Here is an 18,577-nt window from a genome sequence, read left to right as displayed (position 1 = left end):
CTAGTACTTTTAACATCAATACAATAATTTTATCTAATCTAGATCCATATTGCAATTGTGAAAACTGAACCAACAATGCTTTTTAAGGCTGCACAACACTACAAGGTGTGGATGTGCCACAGTTTTTTAAATTACTTATCTTGGGTATTTATGCAGCTCCCAATATTTTCGTGGTTAGTAATTGGGCTGTAATGAATAATGTGTGTATGTATTTTCACATTATTAGAGGCAATTCTTTAAACCCATCCACAATTTTGTTAGATACTGCAGAATTCTCCTCTGCACAAGGTTGCACTGTTTTGCATGCCATTAGCAACACATAAGAATTCCTGTTGCCCCACAAACTATCCACAGCATGAACTGTCGAGCTCTGGAATTTTGGCCAATCGGATGGGGAAAAAAATATTTATCTCTCAGTGTAGTTTTAATTGGGATTTAAGTGAAGTTCAGCATCTTTGAATATAACTAATAGCCATTTTCTCATTTCTTCTATGAAGTCAAGTTTGTCAGTTTTTCAACGGGATTGGTTTGGGGTTTCTTTTTCACCTTTTAAGTTCCTTGTATATTAGAAATATTAGAATTTTGTGTTATGTTGCAATTACTTTCTCCCAACCTATCATTTGCCTTTGCTTATTGTTTCTACCATCCAGAAGTTCTCAAAATTTCTATGTAAGAATGCATAAGTCTTTTCATTAATGCCTCTGGATTTTCAGTCCTAGATTGAAAGTCTTTCTCTGAACCCATGTTTTAGAGGAATTCGCATCCACATCATTTTCTGGTACCTGCATACTTTCATTTTCATATTTGGATTCCTGATTCATCTGGAGTTTATTCTTGAATGTGATGTGAGAAATGGGTCTATTTTTTTTATCTTTCCCAGAATCACTGTCCAATTATTCCAATATGACTTTAAAAAAAAAAATCTCTGGGAGGCTCAATCCACTGAGCACCTGTCATCGGTTCAGGTCATATCTGGAGTCCTGGGATTGAGCCCATTAGGCTCCCTGCTCAGTGGGGAGTCTGCTTCTCCCTCTCCCTCAGCCCCTCCCCCTACTCCTCTCTCTCAAATAAATAAAATCTTAAATAAATAAATCTGCCCAGTGATCCGAGAGTCCATCTTTATTACATATCAGATTTCTGTACAGACCGAGGGCTATTTCTCAACCCTTCCTGCTATCCCATTGGTCTATTTACACACAAATCCCAGACTTACCTGCTGGGTTTTTTCCCATCACTTATTTCCCATTCCTTCCATTAGTGCCTCAATTCAGGAAGCAGCAACCCTTTGAAATAAAGACTGGAAAAACCTTGTGAGAAGATTGGCTCTCAATGATACACTATACCATTCTACTTTTCCTGTTCATACAACATGTTGAGCCCTTTTTCAAGAATCAATGATATTTCTAGATGATACCGATCGGGTTTTCCTCAAGCATTTCAGAGACAGAAATAACAAGCGAACAGCTCCCTGAGATGGGCGTCAAGGAGGTATAAATTGTACCACCTCTTTTTCCCAATCTATCTGAAGGTTAATCTACTACCTCCTTCAGAAATTACAGTTTTTACTAAGGAAGGAAAAACAAGTAAGACAAGGTCCTGGGTTTGCTGCCATTTCCTGGTCTCTGGCCTCTCGGACGACAGTGCTATGCTAAGAGCATGTAGCAGTGCAGCAGCCCTTTTACTGGAGCCTATCTGCTCTTCCAGAAAACTGAAATTGCTTCTCCCAAGTCCTGCTTTTCAAGGTACAACACCTGCATTACCCAACCCTTTCCACCCTCTCTCTCCTGGCAGTTTAAATTCCCAGCAACAAACACAAGGGAGAACATTGCCTGTCCTCCGTGTTGTAACAAATTTTAACTGAAATTTATTAAAATGTGTCAATACTAGGGACAGTTTGGACACAATAAATCTCTAGAAGTGTGTCCTTCAGAAACTGAGATAATAAAGGGAGAAAAAAGTAAGACAGGAATACAAAATTGTAGGAAGCCCCAGTAAATTTCTTTGGCTTGTAGAATTTCTAGGTGATTTTAATAGGACTGTAATTGGTGGCACAATAGCTAGAGATGACTGCTGTTATCAGGAAGGCCACTAGAGGCTACATGATGTCTTGTTTCTTCCTCAGGCATCCTGACGATCCTTCTAGATACTGGAAAAAGGCAGAGATCCAGGATTTTCATGCATTCAAATATTTACTGTGTGTGCCTTGAAGACCTTATGGAGAAAAAAAGGTTGCCCCTGGCTGCACTAAGTTTAAGTGGCCCCACAACGCACAGGCACTTACAAAGATGAATCTAGGCCCCAAGCAAGTTCTTTGTGATGCAGAGGGTCCATGGGAGATGCCTGCCTAAAAGGAACTCAAAGCAACAAGCCAGGCTGCCTGCATAGAAACCACCTGGGTTTTAGATTTCCAGCCCCCTATCCTGAGATTCTATTTCAATAGCTCTTGGCTCTGCATGGCAATAATACAATTAATCTATGTGATCTCTCATAAAACTCCTTTGTCTTCTATAAAGTTAGGCTGGGGCATTAAGCTTAGCAGGAAATTGCTCTAGTCCCTGGGAGGCCAGTCTTTTTAATAAAACCATCTAATTCATTTCAGCTATTATCCTGAATAATATAAGCAGTGGTTCCAGCCAAGGGTCAATTTTGCCACCCAGGAGACATTTGGCAATGGTGGGAAACCTCCTTAGTTGTTACAGTTGGGGGGTGCTACTGGCATCTAGCAGGTTCAGGTCAAGGATGCCATGCCACATCCTATGATGCACAAAACAGCCAGGACAGCCTCCAAAACAAAGACCTATCTGGAATAAAATGTCAATAGTGCAGCAGTCAAGAAATGGACGAAGTTTAAAAGAGCAAGTAAACTCTAGAGCAACATGTTCCTGATGGTTACTTCCCTCACCTCAGAAGTGGATGAAGTCAGCTTGCGTAGCATGGTGAACTTGAAACCAACTTACTTGTTAAGAAACAAGGGTTCTGGGGGCACCCAAGTGGCTCTGTCAGTTAAGCAGCTGCCTTCAGCTCAGGTCATGATCCTAGGGTCCTGGGATCAAGCCCCAGGTCAGCGGGGAGCCTGCTTTTCCTTTTCCTGCTCCCCCTGCTTGCACACTCTTGTGCGCGCTCTCTCCCCCTATCAAAATCTTTTAAAAAAAGAGAGAAAAGAAGGGTTCTTCTACTTGCCCCTAGGCTGGATGGGATAAAAGACAAACTGGAAATACTGAAGTACAGTTAATCAGGCTGCAGGTAAAAAGTCGTGGCATACATTTTGAAAAGCAAATGTTTAATGTAGTAACTCCCCAAGACAGACCTTGGCAGAAAGTTACCTGGTTTTCTCACCACCCAAAGGATAAGGAGTCATGAATTAAGTGGCCACCTTCAGCTCTGGTCGTGGTCCCAGGGTCCTGGTATCAAGGCCCCACATGGGGTTCCTTGCTCAGCGGGGAGTGTCCTTCTCCCTCTGCCTGCTGCTCCCTCTATTTGTGGCTATCTGACAAATAAACAAAATCTTTTAAAAAAAAAAAAAAAGGCACCATAAGGGACACCTGGATGGCTCTCTCAGGCATCTACTTTCAGCTCAGGTCATGGTCCGGGGTTCTGGGATCAACCAGCATCAGGCTCCCCCTACCCCAACCCCTGCTCAGCAGGGAGTCGTCTTCTCCCTCTCCCTCTGACCTTCCCCCTGCTCATGCTCTTGAGCTCTCTCTCTCTCAAGTAAACTTTAAAAAAAATAAATAAATAAATATGGAGAGGCTGGGTCGCTCAGACTATTAAGCATCTGCATTCAGATCCCAGGGTCCTGGGATCAAGCCATGTATTAGGCTCCCTGCTCAGTAGGTTGCCTGCTTCTCCCTCTCCCACTCCTCCTGCCTGTGTTCCCTCTCTCACTGTCTCTCTGTCAAATAAATAAATAAAACCTTTTTTTAAAATAAATAAATAAATAGATAGATAAAAATAAAAGGCACCACAAGACAAATCATACCTTGTTATTATAGTACTCAGACTCACTCATTCAACAGCCAGCATTCGATGGCACAGCATTACAAGACTGTAGTGTGGTCCATGCTCATTACACAGAATTTTAAGCAGAATATTCCGGAATTTTATACAGAAATGAAACCCTTTAGTGATGGCAAAATAAGAAAGCATAAACAGTTACAAATACTGTATCTTCTCATTATTACGTAATTTTAAGTGCCCACAAACATCTTTTATTTTTCCTGAATTGGCACTCATGCAAAACAGATCACTACCACTTCGTCATCCCCAGCTGGTGACCAAGAGCCTCTCAGATGACAATCTAGATGTACCAAGACTATTTAGTAACAAGAGGTAGGTGGCGAACACATTTCAAGGCAAGACAGTGACAGGACCAACGACAAAGGTGCAGATCCCAGGTCCACAGTGTTTACAGGAGTATCAGTGGGTTCCACCTTAGGTGGTTCTAAAGAGCAAATATATTCACTAAAACATAAGCTCAAGGTCAAGGATCTTTTCCCCCTATTTTATTCACTGATATACAGGAAACACCTAGCCAAGTTCCTGTTGGGCCTCAATAAATGCGTAGAATGAATAAAGTAAGAATAGGAAAAAAATCATCTTACATGCTACAGTGACATTAAATGGAGGATATTAATTAATACCAGTTCATTGTTCAGATTCATTTAATTGTATCTTTATACAGAACTGTATGTTTTTTAAAATACTTTCATGTTTATTCAGTGATCAATAACAAAATATTAACTTCCTAATGGATGTGAACTGTTGTTACAGTACAAGGAATAATGGGGAAACTTTACAGATGAGAGTACAATGGTACAGAGACAAAGGGGGCTACAAATAAAGTAAAATAAACAAAGCTGCCTGAGAGATCCCAACAGGGGAGGGAAAGATCCAGCACCTGAGCAGCAGGGCAGAACGACTAAGCACCAGAAGACTATCTTCTCACACAGCACTTAGCACAAACATAACTTAGAATGCCTGGAGTTATTAATGTTTCTGTATGTTTCCACCGCTAAATCACAAGCTCCAGGAGGCTCGGGTCTCATGTGTCTTGTTCACCACTGTGTTCCCAGCACCAGGCACATAGTAGCTGTTCAATAAATATTTGTTAAATGGAAAAGAAGGAAGAGTCTGAGCTAATGATCTTGCAGGTAGAAACAGCCCTCATAAAAAAGAGCCTTAAGTTGTCAACATGGGACAAAATTTTGCCTTTACTACTAGACTTGCTCAAGAGGCAGATATGAACCAACAGAGGCTCTGAAATTCAGGACATCCTTTCTCCAAAAGACGGTGAGAAACTGTTCACATCACTTGGATTAGAGACATGAGGAGCTGTGCTCTCTGGAAACTCAAAATAAATCAGGCCTTTCCCTGGTTGTTTAACAACAAATGGAAAGAAAATGGGTCAAAGTACCTTTCTGCACCCCATCACTCTTCAGTCCCCACCTCAAAGCCCTTCAGTGAATAAGGACAAATGCATCTTCCAATGAGGTCTTCCTCCAGTTGCGGTCCTGAAAGATTCTGCACTTTCCAGGACCTTCTACTGGCAAAAAAAGGTGCATTTCAGCATGGCACACTTACTGCGCCAGGGTCTCCTGGCGATGCTGAGTCTTCTGGTGCCGATTAAGGATGGATCTCTGGTTGAAGCTCCTCCCGCAGGCAGGACAGTGGTAGGGCTTCTCCCCGGTGTGAATCCTCTGGTGTCTGACCAACCGTTCCCCTTTACTGAACCGCTTCCCACAAACCTGGCACCCGTACGGCTTCTCGCCTGTGTGGGCTCTCCGGTGCACAGCCAGGTTTGCATTCCTGCTGAAGCTCTTGCCGCACTCACAGGTGTAGGGCTTTTCCCCCGTGTGAGTTCTCCGATGAACCTGCAGATGCTGTCTCCGGGTGAAGCTTTTCCAGCAGTCACCACACTTGTAGGGCTTCTCCCCCGTGTGACTCCTCTGGTGGACCTCGAGGTGGTGCCTCTGGCTGAAGGTTTTCCAGCATTCGCTGCACACATAAGGTCTCTTTCCCAGGTGTGTTCTCTGGTGCTTCATGAGGTACTCTCTCAAGGTGAACCCCTTTCCACATTCGACACACCCATAGGATTTCTCTTCTTCATGAGTTCGCTGGTGTCTGACAAGATTTGAGCTCCGACTGAAGCCTTTTCCACACTCAGGGCACTGAAAAGGCTTCCAGAAGGAGCTGTGGGTCTTGAGGTCATCTGGCAGGGGTATGACGCCATGCTGAGGAGGCAGCGGCCCCGGCAGGTTTCCCACAGAACTACTGGGCTCCTGCTCACAGGTTCTTCCAAGCTCAGGGCTCTGAAGAGTGGTGTCCCCAAACCTCTCTGATGTCACCCGAGCAAGCGCCCCCTTGAGGTCTGACTGCTGGGTTTTAGCCTCCTTTTCCTTGCTCCCAATGCCTACAGGACAAAGGAGATACAGGCTGATTCTACAGGAACTATGAAAGTACATTTATACATTAGAATCTGGCTCCTAAGGGTGTCCCCCTCACAATTCCTTCTTTTTCCCTCTGACTGAAAATCTCAATACAGTTTCCTTTCATTGACTCTAAAACCAGACTTTGCTCTATTTTTCTCCATCTGTTTCTGACTGAGTGTTTGTGTCCCTAACCCCCCAAATTCATAGGTTGAAGCCCTGTACCCCAATGTGATGCTATCGGGAGACGGGGTGTTTGAGAAGTAATAAGGTACAGTCATGAGGGTAGAGCCCTCCATGGGATTAGTGTCCATAAAAGAAAAGGAAGAGAAACCAGAGTGCTTTACACAAAGGTTATGTAAGCGTGATTCCTCACAATAATAAAAAAAATAAGTGCCCTTGTGAAGAGACAGAGTCACAAGATGGAGTCCCTCAATTGTCCACCCCGTGAAGACTGTGAGGTGGCAGCTGGCTGCAAGCGAGGAAGAAGGCACTCTCCAGACACTTAATCTATAGGAACCTTGATCTCGAACTTCCAGAACGCTGAGAAATAAATGTCTGTTGTTTAAGCCACACAGTCTATAATATTCTACTATAGCAACCCAAAACAAGACTATCTCTGTACCTTTTTACAGAATACTCTGCCAAACTTTAATACCCACTCACTTTTCTACTAACTCAGACTTTCATTTCCTTCTAAATCTAATTCAGTGATTTCCTTGAAGAAACATGCCCTGCTTGCTCTCTTTAGCTAGTATATACTGATCAATATATACTGTATCAATATATATAAAATATATACGGATCAAGCATTTTGCTTATCCTACACTTATTTATTTATTTTTAAAGATTTTATTTATTTATTTGACAAACAGAGATCACAAGTAGGCAGAGAGGCAGGCAGAGAGGGAGAGAAGAGGAAGCAGGCTCGCCAGTGAGCAGAGAGCCAGATGCAGTGCTCAATCCCAGGACCCCAAGATCATGACCTGAGCCGAAGGCAGAGGCCCCAAGCCACTAAGCCATCCAGGCGCCCCTATCCTACACTTATTTATACACAATCTTACTGAAAATGCTATTTTACATTCATCAAGGTGTCCTGCCTTCCCTAGAAATTATAAACCTATTCCATGGATGAACTACTTAAAGTTCTACATATCCTCCCTACGCTTGCTCAGCAAGCAGTCCCTGCTCAGCAGGCAGTCCTCTGCCTAACCAGATCTTACTAATCTAGGTCTCCTAGGAGCCTTGCACAAGCTTACCGGCTGCTGGATGAACGAATGAACCCACTCTGTCACTGACTTCTACCAGACTGAAATGCCTGTGAATGCTACTGAAATGCCTCAACCCTTCTCAGTGTCCTTCCTCTGATCCCTCTCCAACTCTCTCTAAATTGAAACAGAACAAATATTTACAGATGAAAAAGATGAAAAAAGAAAAGGGAAGGCTCTAGGGAGCAAAGGAGCCAAGACAGCAAAAAAAAAAAAAAAAAAAAAGACAATGGGCGCCTGGCTGGCTCAGTCCATGGAGCGTGCGACTCTTAATCTCAGGGTTATAAATTCGAGCCCCACGCCAGGTGTAGAGGTTACTAAAAGTAAAATTTTTATAAAAAGAGAAAGAGGGGCACCTGGGTGGCTCAGTGGGTTAAAGCCTCTGCCTTCAGCTCAGGTCATGATCTCAGGGTCCTGGGCTCGAGCCCCGCATTGGGCTCTCTACTCAGTGGGGAGCCTACTTCCTCCTCTCTCTCTGTCTGCCTCTCTACCTACTTGTGATCTCTGTCAGATGAATAGATCAATAAAATCTTCAAAAAAAAAAAAAGAAAGAGAGAGAAAGAGACAATAAGCAGAACTTAGGAATGAGAAGGGTCCTTTCAGGTGAGGCTGTTAAAACACAGAGAGAAAAATCTCACATGCCTCGGGACCTAAACAAAGATGAAGGACACCAGTCTCACCTCAGATGGATTCTTTCATAAACTTCCCAGGAAATACAACTGCACAAAACATAACTGTAGAGTTCAAATTTTCATAATGAATATAACCATGTAAACAGCATCCAACTCAAGAAACATTACCAGCATCCAGAAAGTCCTCTCCCATACCCTCCAGTGACTATATTCTGCCCACCAGACAAACATGCTATCCGGACTTTGATCACCATAAAGTGCTTTTGCCTGGTCTTCAACTTTATACATTATATCCACACATTGTTTCTAGCTGCTTCTGCTCATTATTATGCTTTTAGGATTCACCCACATGGTGGAACATAGCTATAATTACATTATTCTTTTTTTTTTTTTTTGCTGTTGGTAGTATATGCTTTTACACTGTCAAGAATGTATAGAAATCTCTTTATTTCACTGGCTGGTGTTCATTTGGGTAGTTTCCAGTTTTGAGGTGTTATGAATAATAAAACTGAAACTAAATGCAAAGCACGAGCCTTACCTGGACACTGAGGCGATGCGAGTATGTGCCAGGTATTACCTAGCATGGAATTCTGATTTCTCAGGCCCAATCCTACACAGCTGTCAATGCAGGAGCCATAGGTAAATGGGACTAAATCCCAGGACGATCTGAAGGTGGAGACAGCTGGTAGATAGTATGGGTGGGAAATGGACCTTGGCCCACCCAGACTCCCCATAAACACTTAAGGAAGTGCTTCGGTTGTTTGAAACAATGGGAAGAGGACGAGCATACAGCCAGACTCTCTAGAACAATCAGAATGGCCAAGAACACATAAAAACCCTCTGGGAATAGGAGGAGAACAGAATGCTTCCAGCACATGGCAGCATCACTGGTAGAATTTCATCCCAAGGAGGATCAAGGTGCTAAAATACTAGTACCACCATCTGGACCACTGCACAAACTCCTGCACTGCACAGTTATGTCCAGGGGTTTCCACATCCTCTACTGTTACAGAAGTCTTACATCTCTTTGTAATGTATGTTGGTAGCCTTTGGCCACTCCAAAAAAGCCTTTGGCCTTTGTTGTCACCATGGCGTGACAACCCTGTCCTGGACCAAGTCTCGTTAAGTCCCTCCTCTAGTGCTCCTTACGCTACTCCATAATGACATTATATACACCTGGGCTCTTCACCTGAACTGGTAAGATCACAGAGGCAAGCACCTTTAAGGCAGAATGCTGACCATATAAAATGCCAAATTAACATTTTTGAGCCAATAAATAAATGCTGACTCGTACAAAAAATTTGTACTACTAATAAAAACATCTGACACTACTATATTCACCAAATATTAATCCTCACAACACCATGAGATTTCTATAAACGTTCCCGTTTTGCAACTGAAAACCAGAGGCCTGAAAAGGTCACCTGTGGTGCCCCAGGTCACAATCAGTAAGTGATGGAGCCAGGATGGGTTTACATGTGCTAAAGAAGTAGAGTGATACTCTGCTCGCTCTGCGACACGGGCCCACATGGACCTCTCTGGTTTCTAACACCCTTCTGTCCATGCCCATGCCATCCTCTGTACACACATCTCGTGCTCCAAAGGCTTCCATGCCCTTAGTCCAGCCCCAAAACAAAGCTGCAAAGGTGGGGCCAACACCCAGGGGGGCACTCAATACATCTCTGCCAAGTAAACAAGATCAGAGGATCATCTTTTGCTGCTCTTTTGCTCTCGAGCCTGGGTTCAGTCACACAGTAGGTGCTCCAGGAATCTAATGACCGGCCACTCTCATCACAACCAGAATAACTACCTTGTGATTTCTTGCCCCCTTGACTGCTCCTGTCCTGACAGGAAAACACGTGGCCAGTTCCTTAAAATTGGGTCCACTCTCTTTCCTTTGACCCATTTACTCATCTTCTGTCAGTAGTACCAGGTTCTAAAACCCAGGGCAAGGATAGGAACCCTGACCTGTAGCTTTTAAAATTCCTCAGTTTCTTACCTTTGGAATGGAAAGTCTTACCTGGAGCTGAGACCCCACAGTCTCGGGGTTCCACATATTCCCCAAAGCAGTCTATCTGGGCTGGGGTCACATGCCTCCATTCCTCCTCAGGGAAAGCCAAGGCCATATCTTTAAATGTCCCCAACCCCTGAAACAACAGGAGACTTCTATGGATAGAGAAATAATCCCAAGGTAGGAAGAATCTAAAAGCAGAAGAGAACACAGGGGACAACACTCTAGGAAGAATGGAGCAAGAAGACCAAAGGAACTGGGTCGCTAGTGCTCTCCAGAGCAGAAGGGCCTACCTCTCAACAGTTTAATGACAGGGAAGTAATGGACTCATCTGAGCCACTGTATTTCTAAGTCTCTGCTGCAACCACTAAGCTTATACCCTCACAACCACAGAACCCAATTTCCATTTTTCAAATGCTTCAGAGCTGCTATTTATCCCCTCAACTAAAGCCTAGTGGCTTCTATCCATAAGGTCCTCCTCCTCACAATTAAAAGAGTAATCCTGAGTCAATCGGGAAGGAAAAAAAAAAAAGTCACAAAGCCATAAAAGTGAGTGTTAACAACTGAGGATGATAAAGTGAAGAAAACAAACCTGCCACAACCATCAGAACAAGAAAGGTGAAATAATACAACTTGTGGATAGCACTTTGTTGTGCAGAGAAACCTTAGGGAAAGTGAACCTCATTCAAAACAACGTCATGGTCCCCAGAAGGGGAGAGGTACAGCTCACCTGGGGTCCAGTTGTAAGGAACCCCGCTGCCATCTCTTGGTCTCTGGTGTTCACGGAAGGGAGGCCAGGACCAGTCTGAAGAACTGGCAGAGCTAAGCAAAGGGAAAAAAGCATAAGAAAGATTAGCGCTGTCTTGCAGTTAACTTGTTCAAAGGTGTCCACTGCCTGACACACAGAACCCTAGGAACCTTAAAGCTGGGGTGCGGGTACAGACTATCCTGCTCTCCACTGGGAAGATAATCCCAACCCAATATGCCCTGCCCCTTGAAGGCCAGCCAAGCTCCCTGGTCACACTCTGGCAATAAGCTCCTTTGAGATTCACTAACACAATGAAGTCATACATTACTTTTAAGGATATGGTCTGTCTGCCCACATAAAAAATATCCCTACATGTCACCTGCATATTTCTAGGAGGTTTCCAGAAAGGCATGTGAGGGAAAAGAGAAGAAAAGAAATGATAAGAGAACACAATCCCGGGTACCCCCTGCAGAAATCAGAGAATCAAGATACAGAAAACAATTCCACTTCATCTGTTTCCTACTAAAGTCAAGGAAGTAACCAGGAAAAATCAGAATTACAGCCCACAGGTTACTTCATTTAACAACTGCTGGACTTGTAAAGGAAAGGATCACAAAGCACAGTCTTCTATGTCCTTACTTTGCTGTTTGTCTTACCCTGCTCCTGGAAGGCTTGTGTCCCAGCTCCAGGGTCCTGACTGAGTTGCTCCTCAGTGCCTTGGTCTAGGCTTTGAACTCCTTCCCCATGGGGCATCCCCCACTCAGGCTTGATCTCCACTGGCCCCAGGTGCACACCTGGTTCCCAAGGGCCTCTGCCAAGTGCTGTCTCCTGCTGCTCTCCCTGCACGTGGCATGGAACCTAAGGACAGTCCCCAACACCTATTAGAATGAGGCCTGGGGGAGGGATGTGAATTAAAACCTAAAAAGAAAACCTAGAAAAAAACCATTCCAGCTGCAAGGGAGGGGAAGAAAAAGCTGGCTAGGTTCTTCCACAGGATGTCGGTAAGAAGGTGAAAAAAAGACTAAGCTCTCTTTATCAGGCTATGAGCAACTGTTATGTCCATGCCATTCTGCAAGGGTCCCTCAGCCTGACAGAATTCCACCATGCGTAATGTCACAGAGAGGCTAAATATTGTTTGATTGCGAACTTTAGCCCAAAACTCTCCCTACTAGGAAAAAAAAAAAATCCCCCAATTATAAATGCTAAAAGTAAAAAATACAAGCCCTGATTCCATAGTGAATTACCCAGTGAGAAAAACTAGCTCTAAAAATACCAAGAAAAATCTGGACAACTCATATTGAGATACACTCACAAAAACAGGCCCCTTTGGGCTGGGAGTAAAAAAATGATTCTTAGGATTATGGAGGAAGTCTGGGGTAACTACAGCCGGAAAGGAAAGATGAAGTTAAAAAAGACAGTTACTTGCAAGCAACAGTAATGTTACCTCCTGCTCTCTTCTTTCCCAGACAATAATCAGGTGATTATACCAAAGAGTCACAGTCACCGGCCAAAGTCCCAAGGAAGTATCTAAGATGCAGTTGCCTGGTATCACCAGACCACCACCACAGAATCGCTGATGTGAGCCACTTAAGTTGATATTCCAGATGTGGAAATTGCACTGTGCAGACCATGCTTCTTAGTAAGAATATTCACCCAACTGGAATTCTCTGCATTCTCACATGCATCCTGCCCAAAGAGGAAATGAGCCGAGGAACCTTAAAAGTAAGGTTCCTTAGGCCTAAGGCTCACAAGGGAAATATGGCCAGGCCTCTGTCCTGATGACCAAAAAAGGAAGCTAACAGCCCTTCTACAAGCCCTGCACCTTCCCTGAGAATGGATTTTCTTGCTGAAAACTCCACTGCCCTCCAGAAAGTACTTCAGGGAGTCTGGGAGCAGGGGAAGGAGACTGTATACCTCATCGACTCCCACTGCTTCCTCAAACCTTTCAATTCTTTAAATCTCCCCTTCCCACTCCAATGAAACAAGACCCAGATTCCCCCTTCTCACCCACCGCCTTGGCCTCCAATGTTCTCTCTGTGAAGTCTTCCACCATGGCCACAAGAGCCTTGCCACTCTCCAGGCCATGCTCCCGAATCCAGGCATAGAACTCCCGAGGCAGGATGGTCAGGAACTGCTCCAGCACCAGCAGCTCCAAGATCTGCTCCTTGGTGTGCAGCTCAGGCCTCAACCACTGGCGACAGAGTTCCTGGAGTTCCCTGAGGGCTTCCTGGGGACCAGCTGCCTCCTGGTAGCGGAACTGCCGAAACCTCAGACGAAAAGTCTCCGGACTAGGGTCCTCCCTTCCCCTGCCCCATGGCAACTCTTTCTCCAGCTTTACCACAGGAACACCCATCGGCTGCTGAGGGTCTTCTGCCATCCCTGGACGCTCCTTAAGCATCTTCACACCCTCCCAGAAGACTGAGTGTCTGCTGGGAAGGCCAGACAAACAATAATGGAAGCATAAATGAGAAAAAGGAAAAGTCAGTCCGTCCCAGTTCTGTGCCTACCATCAATGGCTCTTCTGCTGGAGAACATGACAATTACTTTCAAAAAACTGAATATATATCCTGAAAATTACATCAATTCTAGTTAGTTATGCTAACTACCTAGTATGTGCAGAAAAATGTAGAGACTTTATGCCCACAAACACTGCAGGATCTCATCAGGGAAATAACACTAAAATCAGAGAATATAAAATAGGTTATAAGTAGATCAGTCACACAGACCTACTCTTCCAAAGGTGTAATACATTTTCAGTAAATATATATGCCAAACCTGCAAAAACCAGAAATATAATACAGATGTGGTGCCTGGGTGGCTCAGTCGGTTGAGCATCTGCCTCCAGCTCCAGTCATGATCTTGGAGTCCTGGGATCAAGCCCTATATAAGGCTGCTCAGCAGGGAGTCTGCTTCTCCACCTCCCTCTGTGTTCTCTCTCCCTCTCTTGCTCTCTCAAATAAATTAATTAAATCTTAAATATATATATATATAAAATATAGAACAAGACAAACACAGCACTTACCTTTGATACTCATATACTAGCACAGCAGAGAGAAAAAAATATATACATGCAAATAAATTAAAATTATAAATGGAGATAAGTTCTAGAAAGGAAATATGTACAGTGCTCTGTTAATGGAGGATGAACAACTTGAAGAACAATTTTCTGAAGAAATGACATGGAGGCTGAGACCCAAAGGATGAAAATGAATCAGTCATTCAGATTTTTCCACGCACAAGGACTCAGACCAGAAATTACTCTGTATATCTGAGAACAAGCCAAAGTGCAGTATGGCTTCTGCAGAGTTAAATGAGTGACAGCGCTGCACGAGAAGAGGCGGCAGAGGCAGGCAGAACCAGATTATCCAGGAACTGGAACAAACTAAAAATTATGAGTTAATCTTACTTTAGCAAGGAGCCACAAGTTTTATAAAGGTCATTTTGCAGGGCACATGGGTGGCTCAGTCGATTTAGTGGCTACCTTCGGCTCAGGTAATGATCTCAGGGTCCTGGGATCGAGCCCCATGTCGGGCTCCTTGCTCAGTAGAGAGCCTACTTCTCCCTCTCCCTCTGCCTGCCACTCTGCCTACTTGTGCTCTCTCTCTGTGAGTCAATTAAATAAAATCTTTAAAAAGAATAAAAAAAAGAAAAGAAAGTTTATTTTGCCTGTGGTATGTCAATGGACTATAGTTTAGAGGGGACAAGAAGGGAAGCAGCACTTACAGTGGTCCAAGCAGGAGAGGCTCAGGATGGTGACAAAGCAGACAGTCAAGACATACTCTGGAGGTAAAACCAATAGACTTGCCAGTGGCTTGGATGTGACTGTGTGCTCAGCCTAAAAACAACAGAGTGACACATATGTATCATTACAATTGGTCAAAAGATTTTTAACTTCTGGGACGCCTCAGTGGCTCAGTCAGTTAAGGGCAGACTCTCCATTTCCCTCAGGTCATGATCTCAGGGTCCTGGGATCCAGCACTGCTTTGTGTTCCTCGCTCAGTACATGGTCTGCTTCAGGATTCTCTCCCTCTCCCTCTGCCCTTCCACCCCCTGCTTTCTCCCTCTCAAATAAAATTTTTTAAAAAGGCGGGGGGGGGGCAGATGGCTCAGTTGGTTAAGCAGCTGCCTTCAGATCGGGTCATGATTCCAGAGTCCTGGGATCGAGCCCCCCCATCAGGCTTCCTGCTCAGCAAAGAGCCTGCTTCTCTCTCTCCCCCTTTCCCTGATGCTCTGCTTACTTGTGCGCTCTCTCTCTCTCTCTGTCAAATAAACAAATATAATATTTTTTAAAAAATTTAAAAAAATTTAAGATTTTTAACTCCTGTAGGCTCTTCCAGTTAGAAAGCCTGTGCGCACACACTCTCATTCAATACTTAATAACCATTCAGTATAGGGAGTATTAATCTCCCTACTTTTCAAATGAAGAAACTGGAGCTGTAAGACGTTAGATGGCCAAGGTCGGCCTCCCAAAAGATAGGGTGCAGATAAACCACAGGGGGAGCCAAAATGAGAGAAAGGTTAATGTCGGTTCAAGTACTCAGGAAAAAAGAAGGGGCTTACACTAGACTGGGTGAGTACTATTCAGTTCCACGACGGGTTCAGGCTGGGGGTGCGGGTACCCAGGCTGGGGAGACAGACTTGGGAGTCGAAAGTGGAGAAGGGGCTGGGTTTTTAGAGAAGGGAAAGATCACTCTTAACCCACAGAGAATAACCAAAGTGGCAGGAGGTACTTCTGAAACTTCTACTTAATATCCTATTGGGTGCTCTGCAGTTATACACCCTTCTTAAGCCCATTTTTCATTTTCAGTCCGTTCATTTTTCTCTGCTGCACCAAGAGAGACTTCTCTCGCGACTTCCCAGCTACTGCACGTACTCACTCCCATTCACTCCCCTGTTGAATTTAGGGCGCTACGGCGCAAATGTTTACCAGCATGTCTCCGACTACCAGACTCCCTGAAGGCGCGCAAGGTCCTATTCATCCTTCATCCCTGGCCCTTCACGAAGAGAAGGCTTAAAAGAGAAGCCATTCTTGACAGTACAGACAAAAGGTTGATATCCAGGATCTATAATGAACTCCTCAAACTCAACACACACGAAACAGGCAAACACATCAAAAAATGGGCAGAAGATATGAACAGACACTTCTCCATAGAAGACATACAAATGGCTATCAGACACATGAAAAAATGCTCATCATCATCAGCCCTCAGGGAGATTCAAATTAAAACCACATTGAGATATCACCTTACACCAGTTAGAATGGCCAAAATTAACAAAACGGGAAACAACATGTGTTGGAGAGGATGTGGAGAAAGGGGAACCCTCTTACACTGTTGGTGGGATGCAAGTTGGTGCAGCCTCTTTGGAGAACAGTGTGGAGATTCCTCAAGAAATTAAAAAATAGAGTTTCCCTATGACCCTGCCATTGCACTCCTGGGTATTTACCCCAAAGATACAGATGTCGTGAAAAGAAGGGCCATCTGTACCCCAATGTTTATAGCAGCAATGGCCACAATCGCCAAACTATGGAAAGAACCAAGATGCCCTTCAATGGACGAATGGATAAGGAAGATGTGGTCCATATACACTATGGAGTATTATGCCTCCATCAGAAAGGACGAATACCCAACTTTTGTAGCAACATGGACGGGACTGGAAGAGATTATGCTGAGTGAAATAAGTCAAGCAGAGAGAGTCAATTATCATACGGTTTCACTTATTTGTGGAGCATAACAAATAGCATGGAGGACAAAGGGCGTTAGAGAGGAGTAGGGAATTTGGGTAAATTAGAAGGGGAGGTGAACCATGAGAGACTATGGACTCTGAAAAACAATCTGAGGGGTTTGAAGAGGCGGGGGGCTGGGAGGTTGGGGTACCAGGTAGTGGGTATTATAGAGGGCACGGCTTGCATGGAGCACTGGGTGTGGTGAAAAAATAATGAATAATGTTTTTCTGAAAATAAATAAATTGGAAAAAAAATAAATAATAAATTAAAAAAAGAGAGAGAAGCCATTCTTTACGTGAGCGTCCCACGTCTTGATCTAAAATGGCTACTTTCAATTTTCTGAGAGGGCTGCGAGGGTTCCAGGTCTCGAGTTCGCCGACGCCTGGAGCGCTGAGGTAACCCTGGCCAGGCGGGCCCAAGTCCGCTCCCACCTGAGCACCTGCGTCCCGCCCCACCAAGGCCTCCGGCCGCGGGAGCTTGCTCCGGGGAAACGCGCCGCCCGCTGCCTCAGCCCCGCCACCGCCACCGCAGCGGCCCCGAAACGCTGCCCCCCGACCGCCTCAGCCCGCAGAGGCCCCGAAACCCTGCCCTGCCGCCGCCTTCCCCCGCCGCCCCGCGTTGCCCCAACCCAACACTCACCCGCAGCCCTTCAACAACGCCAGCCAGGCCCGAGCGCTCAGAGGACCGGATGTGGGCCGCGGACGCTGTCAGACAGGTGCGTGAGGAAAGAGCCCCCTTCCGCTTCCTCTCTAGGACTCCCGGAGGTCGGGGAGTCTCTATGGTCGCCGGTCCACTGGGTCTGTCCGGGGAGACTGAGCTTCTCTTCCCAGGATAACTCGTGCCCTAAAGGCTCGAGGTCCTCACGGTCGTCAGGTCTTCTGGCGCCTCCGCGCCTTGGCATCTGCTTTCCCTTCGTGAGAAGGTCCCTCCAGACACACTACTGGGCATGAAGCCTCTTTCAGCGGGCTTTATAGGCTAACACGTGCTTATTCCGCGCTTCTTGTACTTTGAGCAAGGCGCAGGGGCCGAGGGTGACGGAGGGAAGCACCGAATTCTATAGGTTCACATAAGAGGGGCCTCCCCCGCCAGTAGTTTGGAGGAGGGAGTCAGGGAAGACTTCCTGGAGGAGGGGCACCTCAGTTCAGATTTGAAGGGTGAGTTTTTAAAAAGTGAGGTGAGTTTCCCCAGTGAGTGGGGAGGGGTTGGCGGCATTCCCACACAACCCGGGCCACTGGAGCAGACGGTTAAATTTAGTATTTCAGTTGGTGAGCTAAAGGCAATGGGGAGCCATGGAAAGGTTTCAAGGTGGGAAGGGACACAATTTGTGAAGGTGCTGCTGAGAACCCTTCAAGAAAGACCGAGCAAGAGGGGAGGGAGGTGGAGAAACGAGATGGCTGACTGTTGCATAAAAAGAAGCTTAAGAAGCAGTCCAGGAGAGAGAGGATGGTACAGACCTGGGACAGTCCCTGAGACCAGAAATTGCCAAGAGTGATTCGATATGAAACTTGCTGGGGAAGTAACATTGCCAGGGTTTGAGGATTGATTGGATCTGGAGGATGAGAGAGAGGGTGAAATAATTTGGTAAAGGACCAAAGCCGCATATATTTATAAGAATGAACATTTTATGGCTATCAGACATATGAAAAAATGTTCATCATCACTAGCCATCAGGGAGATGCAAATTAAAACCACATTGAGATACCACCTGACACCAGTTAGAATGGCCAAAATTAGCAAGACAGGAAACAACATGTGTTGGGGAGGATGT

The 18,577-nt window shown here is 45.1% G+C and overlaps 1 protein-coding gene across 4 annotated transcripts; it reads right to left on the bottom strand.

Annotated features, from left to right (window-relative positions):
• Window positions 1-3,968: 3,968 nt before the first annotated feature.
• On the bottom strand, window positions 3,969-17,499 carry ZSCAN25 (zinc finger and SCAN domain containing 25). 4 transcript variants are annotated; one of them, XM_044232696.1, is made up of 8 exons: window positions 17,449-17,499; window positions 14,808-14,919; window positions 13,096-13,513; window positions 11,741-11,942; window positions 11,067-11,158; window positions 10,346-10,472; window positions 8,374-8,427; window positions 6,326-6,409 (listed from the first exon to the last, which is right to left on the bottom strand). In XM_044232696.1, exons 3-7 carry the CDS (start codon window positions 13,480-13,482, stop codon window positions 8,375-8,377), a joined length of 861 nt encoding a protein of 286 aa, XP_044088631.1. In that variant the 5' UTR covers window positions 13,483-13,513; window positions 14,808-14,919; window positions 17,449-17,499; the 3' UTR covers window positions 6,326-6,409; window position 8,374. The 4 variants fall into 4 exon arrangements, with proteins under 4 accessions (XP_044088629.1, XP_044088630.1, XP_044088632.1 ...); XM_044232694.1 differs by lacking the exon at window positions 8,374-8,427 and having other exon boundaries at window positions 3,969-6,409; XM_044232695.1 differs by lacking the exon at window positions 8,374-8,427 and having other exon boundaries at window positions 3,969-6,409; window positions 13,096-13,510.
• Window positions 17,500-18,577: the final 1,078 nt, after the last annotated feature.

Source organism: Neovison vison, chromosome 14 (assembly GCF_020171115.1).
Source record: "Neovison vison isolate M4711 chromosome 14, ASM_NN_V1, whole genome shotgun sequence".
Classification (NCBI taxonomy): domain Eukaryota; kingdom Metazoa; phylum Chordata; class Mammalia; order Carnivora; family Mustelidae; genus Neogale; species Neogale vison.
This window is presented reverse-complemented; position numbering and strand designations above follow the sequence as displayed.